General features: G+C 45.2%; 1 protein-coding gene across 1 annotated transcript; it reads right to left on the reverse strand.

Moving 5' to 3' along the window:
- Positions 1-781: 781 nt before the first annotated feature.
- On the reverse strand, positions 782-11,502 carry LOC146809092 (uncharacterized). The gene is made up of 2 exons (XM_085614294.1): positions 10,479-11,502; positions 782-2,388 (listed from the first exon to the last, which is right to left on the reverse strand). The coding sequence occupies exons 1-2, from the start codon at positions 11,349-11,351 to the stop codon at positions 2,179-2,181; spliced, it is 1,083 nt and encodes a 360-aa protein (XP_085470420.1). The 5' UTR covers positions 11,352-11,502; the 3' UTR covers positions 782-2,178.
- Between the last annotated feature and the right edge of the window lie 1,015 nt (positions 11,503-12,517).

Below are 12,517 nucleotides of genomic sequence, written 5' to 3' on the forward strand. Positions count from 1 at the left end.
CATCACCAAAGTGGTTTGAGTATTTACATGCAAATGCACTTGTGAAAAAAACTAATGAAAAGACTAGCCATTGCTGTGAAGGTCTGACTGATGTGGAGCGTGCAGTTTCTCACCAGATTGCAGCTGCTACACAAGATCTACATAATGAATGGTGCCAAAACTTTGATCTGAGAGATACTGTGAAATGGAGAGTCCTGTTCCAAATGATCCTGGCAAAGACTGTTGTGAAATGTGGTGGCCTTCCAAATTGGGTGCATGCCTCTCACACACATATGGTCCTGTGTCCCCCTGATAAAACAGCTCCTCTTCAAGAAAAGATGACAGCAGTGGTCAAAAGTCCACAGTAGAGGGTCAGTCAAGCTGTAAAGGAACACACAGAGTGTGAAGCAGCACTAGAGAAAACTGAGGTGGCACTGGAAAAGCAAAAAGTGGAAACTGACTCAGATGAAAGTGTTGTCAAAAGATTGAAAAAGTCAGATGTAGCCTCTGAAGAAGAAATCAGTGCTGTGGGCCTGCGAGTGGAGGTAGGAAAAAGCTGGCTGAAAGGGAATCCAAAAGGTTTGCAGTGGTCCCTTGAAAATCATTTGCACCCATAGCTGCAACATCTGAATTTGATCAAAGTGAAAATAAAAGTGAAAAGCTTGGATTGGAGAAGTGCAAGGAATTGATGGTGCTCTGTCAGAGTTTTTCAGCACCTGAGTGGTCAAAATGCATGGAAAAAGTACAGGATGCCACACTGTTTGAGCCACCCTGAAGGCAAGCTGGTGACAAAGAGCCAACATTTGCTGAAACAATAAATGACAACTGTTAAACTATTCCAAGAAGCTACTCACAGGAATCTGCACTACAACTTTTAAGCTTGGCCATATATGATCTGCTTACAGACCAAATTTGTGTGGCCTTAGAAATAGAGGTAACATTGTTATATGCTCAGCTTTTGTAATAACCAGTGTTAAAGAACATACTAATTTAGAATGCAATGTGCTCCTCTTCCCTACCAACTTTCAATGAAAGGGCTTTGTTAATATATCACGCCCTCCTGTTTCTGTCTCTCCAACCTTCACTATGTTGCATATTTTTGTAGCCTGTTTTATCGGTTTTTTTCATAATCACAAGACTAAAATTTGAACAGGAACACGCCTGATTAATGACGTATCCAGTCAGCCCATGGGGAGATGATGTGTCTTGAAGTTCTGATTGGATCAGCTATGAGGACCCAGCACGTGAACTTTTGCTTGAACTATGGCTTACAAGTGGGAGGAGTGCCTCTTTTTGCTCATGTTTTCTGAGGGCCAGGCCGAGTATCTGTGCTGGACACAGAGACGGGGAGGAGAGAGAAGGAGATCCTGCATCTGTGGGGGCTTTTTTGCAGCCTGAGACAGAGACACAGACCATCACAGCGAGGCAGAGGCAGAGAGAGAGAGCTGAAAGGATCAGAACAGGGTAGATTTTAGGTGCTAAACTTTAAATTTCATGCTTTAACTAACTGCTTTTGAAAAGATGTATTTGTCCTATGCATTTATTTCTCTTTATGGGAGATTTTTGCCATTATTAATTATTGATCAACCTTGTAAGACTTACTCTTTTTCTTAGAAACTCTTAAAGAGTTTTGACTGACAATTTGCGCCACCTTTCCCTTCCTATATGTGATGCTTATATGCAGACTGTGATGTGTTCTGTATTAATGCTTTTTTTCCAATTTTTCAATTCTGTAACCTGATTGATATTTGACTAATGAATAAAGAGTCAGAGAACCTTAACTTTTGACTTAAAAAAAAAACCTTTAAAATAACTCACCACTCTCATTATTGCCTTAAATATTGTTTGCATTTAATTTTCATATTTATGTAAAGTCTCCTGTTTGGTGAAACACGGTCATCAAAAGGTCCATCATTTCGCCCTTTACAGCGGTAAACAATAAGTAATGAGGTTTTGAATAGGGAAATTACAAGGTAATTACCGCTGGATCACCATCATTCTTGGCTAAGCAGGTTTCAGGCCATACACCTGTCTAAATTAGCATACCAGGTCTGAATGGTCCTTTTTGTCTGCACCAAGGTGGTGAGGATTGGCCACGAGGAGATCACAAAAGGAAGTCTGATAAAGAAATGACAATGTCTTGTACGGATAGTTCATGGAAGTATTAAACAATACAGACTAAACTTGGATGCATTCCTCTTAGCAGTTGTAATAATAGTTGTAGCTGTATGAGTAGCATTGGTAGATGTGGCTGATGCGGCTAAACACTATAATATAGTATATAACACCACTGATGTAGGCGATAGCTATGATAATCCCAACTACCAGAGCCACGTTGTTGAAGATCAGTGCTTTACTGGAACATTCTTGAGCGCGTGCAACATTGTTATTGCGAATGGCTTCTTTTGTCTGTAGAAGAGAAAAGACAGAAGTTGTAAAAAGTCAAAGAAGTGAAATATCTCAAGATTGCCACTGCTTTTGGGATAAGTTAAGCTCTGATTTAAAACGGGTCCACAGTATGACTTTCCCACATGGAACATCTGAAGGACCTAGGAAACACCAGAAGGGATTCATTCTCAGGATATTGCAATGGACTACAAACTACCTATTGCATCTTTTTTGTGCACAAGGTATAGCTTGAGTCAGTTGCTGCCTTCTGTTGTGAGGTAAGGACGGAAAGGTTACAGTTTTAAGACAAAGCCATCCTAAAAGGAACAAACCAGATCATGTTTTCTAAATTCCATAGGCCTTATTCACAAAGGTAAACTTACACTTTTGTGTAAATTGAGACTTGCAGTAGTAACTTTACTAATTTCTTGGCATTCATAAAATTACAGTGTTAGGGGCATATTTATGACTTTTGTGGGACATGGCATTGCAGCAAGTCCGTAAAAGGAAAAGATCAGAAATGTGCAGTATTTATCCAATACAGCGCATTCCAGTTCATTTGCCTTATGCTGGCACTGTTTTGGAAGCCTAACACCAACACAGGAACCCTATAGGGCCACCTTCCTGCACAAAAATAATCCTGAGAGGCATTTTATGTGTGCTGCAATAGTGAAGATATTTCTCCTCATTACGTCTCTCCTGAGGCAGTGTATCTTTTTGGTGCATTCTTGGGTCTACCTGTTCTTGTAAATCTGTGAATGCTTCAAAATCCATGGATGTTGTGGGGGAACACCCATGCAACACCCATGGAAATGCCTCCCAGTCGCAGAGTAATACAACACAGCGATGCACGCTGCATTACATTACTTGAGATTCATTGAGCCACGAAGGACCACACAAGGTGGCCTTGCCTGGCTTCATAACTCCCACTTTACATTTGCGTCACCCTTGCACCATGTTGCATAGTGCAGGAGTGACGCAAAGGGGCTCGTAAATATGCCCCATAGTTTGTGAGTACCAAAAAGTAGTAATGTGACTACAGCAGGTGTAAACTTACACAAAGGTGTAAGTTAACCTTTGCGAATTAGGACCTATATCTTAATCCTACACAATGTTTGTGAGCATTCTTGAATTTTTTATTGAAAAGTTCTTGGGCATGCTGAAAAGCACACATTTAACTTATAATAGAAAGTTTTTTTAATCACAGGCAAAATAGGAGATGGGAGTAGAAGGTGGAATTCGTAAGTATTCTCAATTGATTAGTTTCGACTTTAATGAAGCCACAATTTACAGACAGTTGGTCTAACAATAGTAGCTGCCACTTTACGTTAAAATAAATGTAATGGCTTTTCAGATTAAAATTTAAACTTAAGTGAACACATTGATCCATCCACGTATAATTTGATTGTCCAATTTTGTGAAACATTCAGTCTTTCACCAACAAAAAAAATGAACTTCTGGCTCTACGTTTCTAACCAAATGTGCCTATGGCCATTTCTGTGGATTTCCTGAATGGAACAATAATAAATTATGCCTAGATATTAATCTGATATTTCGCTTTAATGCAATGCTTTGCCTTACTTTGTATCATAGAGGCGTTCCCTGGGTGTTATGGTGGGTGTTCCTCCTCAACACCCATGGAATTTGATGCTGCCCCATATCTAGAACATCAGGTAAACTCAGGGCAGCACAAAAATCGTGCACCTCCCTAGAGCAGGCTTAACAAAGAGAAATGTTGACATTACGCCTGTTTTTTTTCCTTTTTCCACATGTGCTGGATTCTGGAGGAATAGCTTCTCATGATTGTTTTTGTGTATGAAGGGGCCCTTTCTGCACAAAAACAATTGTGGCAACAACACAGGCATCTTTGCACACGGTTGCCTGCAGAGCTGAGAGGACAGGAATGCACCACATCCTGTAAATTCAGTGCATTCCTTTTCTTCGATTTGGCATAGGGCAGCACAGCAAAATGATTTACGATGCTGGCCTACGCCAGTTCCTTGTAAATATGCCCCTGAATTGGTGTTTGGCCAAATATTACTGGGCTCTTCACACTCCTGCGTTTGATAAAATGAGTACCATTTAGTAAACAACAGATATTCAGTGTCAAGATACTTCTTGCGGTGACGGCTGATTTTACAAATACTTCATGCTCCTGTCAGTGAAGCAAGTGCAATCTTTGACACGTTTTTACATTCCTTTGTTATTAGCGAATGACTCTTGATTTAAGAGAAGGTGCCTGATTTAAAGTTTGGTGGACGAGCGCTCCATCAGAAACTCGATGGACATCCCGTCCGCCTTATTACAAAGGCATTGTACCCTAGTGTCCCTCTAATAAGACGATGGGGGATCCCTCACGTTTGCGACTGAGTATTGGTCCACAAAACTTTAAATCAGGCAGCAAGTCTTTCATGCATCCTAAATATTTTCTACATACGGGAGTACACAAGATGGCTCCTATCTGCAACTGAGGTTTGTTTTGGACCACCTAAAAGCAGGCTGTGCCAAGCTGGATAGCATGAGGTTGGGTCAATAGGTGTTGGCCAAAGTGTAGAAGTAGGTACCTCCCCATTGGATATGAACTGCAATCAAACTTGATGCCACAAAATGCAATCATCCACTTGGTTTGGTAGCCCCGCAGTAGTGATTCACAGTATTTCTTCCACTTACTCTCCACACACCAATCAGATGGCATGCTAACTCCTCTGCATGGTACATGCCTCTCTTGCCTGACATGGACACGTTTCTGCCTCAAGAAATATACCTTCCAATGGCTTGACCAGATATACTGCTAGGCCTCCCAGTATTTCGGCCCCAATGATCGGGCCATCCACTTTGATGGAACCCTCTCTGTCGCCAGGCTCCTCCCAAAAGGGAATCTTCCCCCTTCAGCACATGCCAGGCGTGGCTTGTGGATGCCCAGCAGAGATGTCTCCTGTGCCGCACTCCACCGGATCTTCTCTCAGCTGGTTATCTGGAGTTCATAGGTAAACTGCTCTGGTACATTCCAGACCTAGTACATATATGCACTTCTTTAGAACTCAATCAGATGGCACTGGTCCCAGCTAACCATCTACGAACTGGCCTCCAATATAACCCATTGCCTTATCCTTTCTTCCCAGTCTGCCAAACCTATGGCTTTCCCTGGGTCCTGCAAAACATTTCTCCTGCTACACTCGTCTGCCACTCTGCAGCCACATGTAGGCACACATGTGGCTGGGCACTTTACCACTGCTGATCAGTGCTAAAGTGCATATGCTCTCCCTTTGTAAATATGATATGTGAATTGGTATATCCATGATTGGCTTATTTGGTTTACCTGTTAGTCCCTAGTAGCGTAGCCTGTGTGTGCCCAGGGCTGTAAAGCAAATGCTGCAGGTGGGCCTGCAGTGCTGGTTTGCGCCACCCACAGAAGCAGCTTGTAAAGTGTACCTCAGACCTGCCACTGCAGTGTCTGTGTGCAGTCCAGAACTGCGATCTTGACTGTGAAGTTCACCCACTTCCCAGCCTCTGAACCTTCCCTTGGCATCATGTAAGCCACCCCTATGGTAGGGTGCATTCTATGTGTAAGGTAGGACAAGCCTTGGTGTGTATAGCATGTCCTGTAGTGAATTACACCCAATTTCATTTTTCACTACTATAAGGCTACCTGTTCTCCTTAGGCCAGAATGGGCAGTTTGACTTTTACATTTTATAGTCCTAACTGACCCACAGAACATGGTAGAAAAACGAATTTAGTATGCCTGACCTCAGAATATTAAAATACATCTTTTAGTGAAATTTATTTTTATATTCTGTGTTTGAAAATACCACTTTTAGAAATTAGGTATTTTCTTGCCTAAGCCTTCCAGTGTGCTCTGCTGTTATGTGTATTGGTTGTCTGGTTTTGGAGGGACAGGGCAGGCTGAGTCAGACCTGGGTTGAATAGAGAGATCTGCATTGGAGTATGGTGAGGGGTAGCTCCTTGACCTGAATAGGGCTGTGCCTGGCAAGGTGAATGCTGACTCCACCTCCTACTGTGCGTCTGATGGCAGACCCCCTCTTTCTGAAAGGAAGGATGCAGCCTGGCAAACAAAGTGCTCCAGGATTGGGCAGAACTGGTTCTGGCTGGGTTCAGTGACTTGTAGTTATTGAGAACAAAGACTTTTGGGGTATAAATATCCCTGCTGAAACCCCTACAATTGGTATTACTCCTGGATAACAAGAAGAACCTCTGTCCGTGTAACTGAAGGAATCTGCAGGAGGTGACTGTCCTTGTGCTTGTGTGCTGTGTCTTGGATTGGCCTGCAGTAGTTTTCACTGGACTTGGAAGAAGAGGAAAAGGACTTTAAAGAGAACTTTTATTTCAACGTGCTAAAGCAATCACCCAAGGGCTAGAAGAGAGCTAGCCTCCTGCTGGAGTCTCAGGCACATCAGACTCCACCACCAGCCTCCTGATTCCTCCCAGCGAGGATTTCTATCTGCAGGTGAGGCTCCTGTGAGTTCCAGGGCCTCTAGTTATACTACGGAGAAGAGAGTACTGAAAATTGTCGCTAATGTCCGTTTGCGAGCCGCCGCAGCTAAAGAGCGTACAAAAAATAATCGCGCATCTGCCGCCGAGCGCTTGCAAACCAAGGATCATTGCATCGCACGCTTGCGGGCCACAAAGTACTCGCTAACACCCAAAGATCATCGCATCGCACGTTTGCGGGCTGTCGAGTGCTCGCTAACCAAAGATCATCGCATTGAGATCATCGCACCACGACATCGTAGTGCGGGCTCCGTGCGTCCGCCATTTTTATTGCATCACACCCGGAACGCCGCTCCCTCGCGGAGCACCATTTCTTCTCATCGCAGCAAGGTCGCACACGCAACAGGTTTGGCGCATCATCCTCCCTTGCGGCAAGGATTTCAACGCATCGCCGGCTTAGCATGAAGAAGTTTGTCGCTTTGTCCCGCACGCATCTACAGTTCGGCGCATCATCTTCCCTTGCAGCAAGGATTCAACGCATCGCAGGTCTCGCATGAGGAAAATCATCGCTACAGCTCGTTTGCGACATTTTGGTTGTTTTGCTACAGAATCCAGGTACTTTGTAAGTAAATGGTCACAGAGACCACTGCTTTGAACTGAACTCCTCTTTGCACACTTGAACTATTTTTGCAGCATTTCAAGAATAATCCTATTTTACAGTATTGTGGCTTTTTACCGTTATTGGTCTTGTGTTAAGTCTATATATAAAGATAGTTATTTTTTATAGCTACTTGTGTGGTGTCCTTTTGTAGTGTTCTTCACTGTGTTACTGTATATGGTCATAAATGCTTCGCACACTGCCTCTGAGATAAGCCTAGCTGCTTGTGCTATGTTACCACAGGGTTGAGCAGGGGTTATCAAAGGGTGTAGCCCTCTTACTCTGACTTAGATAGAAAGGTCCCTACTTGGACAGTGGCCAGCCATTGCCAACTAGAGAGCCCGATTTCTAACAACGGGGAACTTGTAATAAGGACCAAACTGCTCTAAATTCTCCACCTAGTGCTTTCATAGAGAAATGGTGAATCAGCAGGGTGTTATTCATGTATGTATTTGTGATGTACTGCAAGCCAAATTTCAGGAACTTCAGGGCGCTGAAGATGAGAAACAGAAGAAGTACTGGCAAAGCTAATAGGTCTCGCCTGTGAAACCTTTGCCAATGCGTGTTTTATCCCCTAGACGGCCGCCAGTAGTGTGGTAGCCATCATTAAATAACTTTAAGAAAATCCATTCATAGAAGGCACTCAGGGAATGTGCGTGACCATGGTGGTCATCTTCAAATAGATTTCTTTTTACAGTAAGACAATCCATTCAAAGATGGCCATTACAAGCATGCCTGTATTTGCTCTTCTCATCTTTGAATTTTCTTATGCTTTAAACAAAATCATTCAAAGTTAGCCACCAGAGATGGGTGATCATGCACATACACCGGCAGCCACCTTGGAATGGTTAAAAAAATAAGATGGCCACCCACCAATATAACCATGTCCATGGAAAGCACTCAGAGCATGAAGGAACTGGGGGAGCAAGCCAATACTGAGATGATCTTTAATAAAAAAGAAGCGGTGGCGGGGCATCAGAAGGGGTTTGGGGAAAGAGTTTACTGAGGGGGGCAATAATGTTTGTCATATACACTTCAAAGCAAAATCTGATGTCATCAGTGGAAGGATGCATGCCACCCAACAAAAACAAGGTGAGAAATGCGCCCTGGGCAGGACAAACAAATGAATAGGGAGGAAAGTCATTGAGTCAAGAGCAGGAAAAGGAGATAGACAAGAAAGTTGTGCCATTATAAAAATTCACTGGCAGTATTGTATTATTTACAATGGAGCAAGCGACTAAAGCCATGTTTATGTAGATGGACATTTCTCGACATCCACTTTTATTTACTTTTTCCGCATCTTTTATATAGAGCGAACTCGACCCGAAGGTATTGGAGAGCTGTACATGAGCACCATATTTACATTACATATTCAGGCACCGGGAGATTAAGTGATTTGCCCAGAATCACTGGATGTGGACGCGACCTCGAGGCTCGAACCCTGGTTTCCTGCACCAAAGTCGGCAGCGCAGCCGACGGACCACATCCACAATGCACGTGTTTCAATGACACAAGGCAGCCTGGAGGGCTCCTTTTTGCAAAGCGTTAGGCTGTGTCCGCATCCTTGGATACTTTCTGGCCAGCAGCACTTCTGCTACTGCATGCAGCACTGCACTCACACACACCTCAATGAGCTCTAATCACTGCCCTCTACTCACTGCCGCAGTACATAGTCTGCAATGCCCTCTACTTACTGTCGCAGAACTAATACTCACATGCACGCACACAGACACACCCACACAGCTATATCACTGCACCTCAGTTATAATCTACTATGCCTCTACTTACTGTCCTACCACACGCACAAGCACACACAGACACACACACACATATCTATACCAACCCACTTCAGTTATAGTCAAAAATTCCTCTACTTCCTGCCCCACCACTGGGACCCCACCACAAATACACATATAGACACACACGTACACACAGTGGCACACTCACACACAGCTATACCATGCACTTCAGTTATAGTCTGCATTGCTTCTAGTTCTTGCTCCACCACATACACACAAACATACACACACTTACACAAAGGTATAACACACCTTACTCTACTTACTGTACCACCACTGAAACAACAACATACGTTGCAAAGCTGTGCCGGTGGACCTCAATCTTCTGCGAATACTGCTTCATTTTCCAGCACTGACTTCCTAAACACCACTGTGCTAGGGCATGGCCTGTTTTTGCTCTAGCTTATCTAGCAATGCGGGGTGAAGCTCCAGGCAGGTGACCTTCAATGAGCTCCCACTGTGGCTTGCAGCCCCTGGTGGGTTCTACGACTAAGATCCACACATCACCTCCAATGCAACTCAGTTCTTACCTGTGGCAGCCATGGATATACACTACCATTGGGATCCACAGCCATCGATATACCCTACCCTTGGGAGCCGCAGCCATCCATATACCCTTACCGTTGGGATCCACAGCCATCGATATACCCTACCATTGGGATCCGAAGCCATCGATATACCCTACCCTTGGGATCCACAGCCATCCATATACCCTTACCATTTGGATCCACAGCCATCGATATACCCTACCATTGGGATCCGCTGCCATCGATATACCCTACCCTTGGGATCCGCAGCCATCCATATACCCTTACCATTGGAATCCACAGCCATTCATATACCCTACCATTGGGATCCACAGCCATCGATATACCCTACCATTGGGATCCACAGCCATTCATATATCCTACCCTTGGGATCCGCAGCCATCCATATACCCTTACCATTGGGATCCACAGCCATCGATATACCCTACCATTGGGATCCACAGCCATCGATATACCCTACCATTGGGAACCTCACCACCCACATACCCTACCATTTATATCCGCAGCCATCTATTTACCCTACAATTGGGATCTGCAGCCATCCAGATACCCTACCATTGGGATCCGCAGCCATCAATATACCCTACCCTTAGGATCCAATCACACCATTGCCAATTCACCTCATAATAAAAAACAAGAACTGATTGACGATTTACCTTTCTGGAGAAGATGAAAGCCACGAGGCCGATAGGAAAGCAGCAGAAGACCATTGTGACTATTGAGTAGACCTGATAATCCGGTACTTGGCACTGCAATGGGTCCATGAAAACCATTGGCTCTGTGGTCACCGCTACATCGTTGCCAGGAACACACTGTACATTGCCCGGTGGGTAGCTGATAGCACCCTGGAGTTGGCTGGGCTGGTTGAAGCTGTTAGTCCACTGAGGATGCGCTGGCTGGAGGTCCTGGTTGAAGTTGCTATCACTTTGAGGCTGCACCGGCTGGTTGAAGTTGCTCTGGTTGAAGTTGCTAGCTCTTTGAGGCTGCACCGGCTGGTTGAAGTTGCTCTGGTTGAAGTTGCTAGCGCTTTGAGGCTGCACCGGCTGGTTGAAGTTGCTCTGGTTGAAGTTGCTAGCGCTTTGAGGCTGCACCGGCTGGTTGAAGTTGCTCTGGTTGAAGTTGCTAGCACTTTGAGGCTGCACCGGCTGGTTGAAGTTGCTCTGGTTGAAGTTGCTAGCGCTTTGAGGCTGCACCGGCTGGTTGAAGTTGCTCTGGTTGAAGTTGCTAGCACTTTGAGGCTGCACCGGCTGGTTGAAGTTGCTCTGGTTGAAGTTGCTATCGCCTTGGAGCTGCACCGGCTGGTTGAAGTTGCTCTGGTTGAAGTTGCTAACGCTTTGAGGCGGCACCGGCTGGTTGAATTTGCTCTGGTTGAAGTTGCTAGCGCTTTGAGGCTGCACCGTCTGGTTGAAGTTGCTATCCAATTTAGGCTGCACCGGAGCATTGTACTCAGGGTGTTCATAGACATGATAAGCTGGTGGTGGATAGGTGTTAGGAGTAGCCATGGTGTCAAGCGAGGTAGAGTAGCTCATTGTTGGTGTTTCCTGTCCCTCAAAGGTGGCACACCTGCGTCCCCTGGTACCTCAGTTCTGCTGTTCTCTGTCTCTTTCCATTAAAGCCACTACTGTGCATCGTTCTGTCCGACTTCTCCCTGCCTGATTCTTGTCACCGTCACAGTACCGGAAAGAGCCTGTCCATTTTAAGCACTGCTGCTACGTATGTAAGACTAATTATAGACTCTAAACAGGAGCACATACCTTTATTTGCATTTCACGTAAAGACCTCCTTAATGGGCGGTGCGGCGCGCTCCCCCAGGGTGAACCTATCTACCCGAGGATCAGACATACTCTGTCTTTCTGGGAAGTATTTGACTCATGCCGCTCCAGGGGGTGCTAGATATGTGACATACCTGAGCGGAGCAAACCCCTGACCTCCCCCGGCACCCAGGGGCTCTCTTGACGCTTTCTTGACTGTTTCATTACTGCTTGAGCGGTGGCCTTCTGAGAGCACCGTGCTTGTGCAGGAAACGTGATTTACAGCAGCAGCCCATCTCCAGTCTTCCAGGCGGCCATAGAGACGGGGCAGCAGCTCAGGTGGGCCAGAGTGCCCTGCCTGCCAGAGTGCCCAGTCTCTCACGGTGAAAGAGCTGGGCACCTGTGTGGCATGGGGCCCGTGAAGCCGAGCGGACCCCAGCGCTAGGAGCGTCGTCCTCTCTACCATCTTCGAAGCAGCAGAGTGACATTTTAGGACGCCCTTCCCAAATGATGCGGGGCCAGGGCTGGATTAACCATCAAGGGAAGGGGGCACCACAGACATTTTCCCATGGTTCAAAACTGCAAAACGTTCTGCTGAACCTATAAATAAAGTACACAAAAATAAACATTATTTCCCATCATACTGTGAATGTTGTTTCATTTCTAAAATACAATGGTATTTGAGGCTTTTTATTGTCTATATTTTGAATTAGGTATATCTGGGGGTACCAACATCTTGTAAGGGCTTAGGGCCTCTAACTATTTTCATCCTGCTCTGTGCAGGGCGGACCATCACTAAATCTGGCAGGTGAATTTAAATTATTTACATTTCTAGTCTTGGTTTAGGAGCCCCCCTCAACCGGGCCCCCTGGGTCAAGTACGTGGCACATTATGGAAGGAAGTGTCTGCCATTGTGACCTGGTCAGGCACCAAGGGCAGTGTCA

This window comes from Triturus cristatus, chromosome 7 (assembly GCF_964204655.1).
Source record: "Triturus cristatus chromosome 7, aTriCri1.1, whole genome shotgun sequence".
Lineage (NCBI taxonomy): Eukaryota > Metazoa > Chordata > Amphibia > Caudata > Salamandridae > Triturus > Triturus cristatus.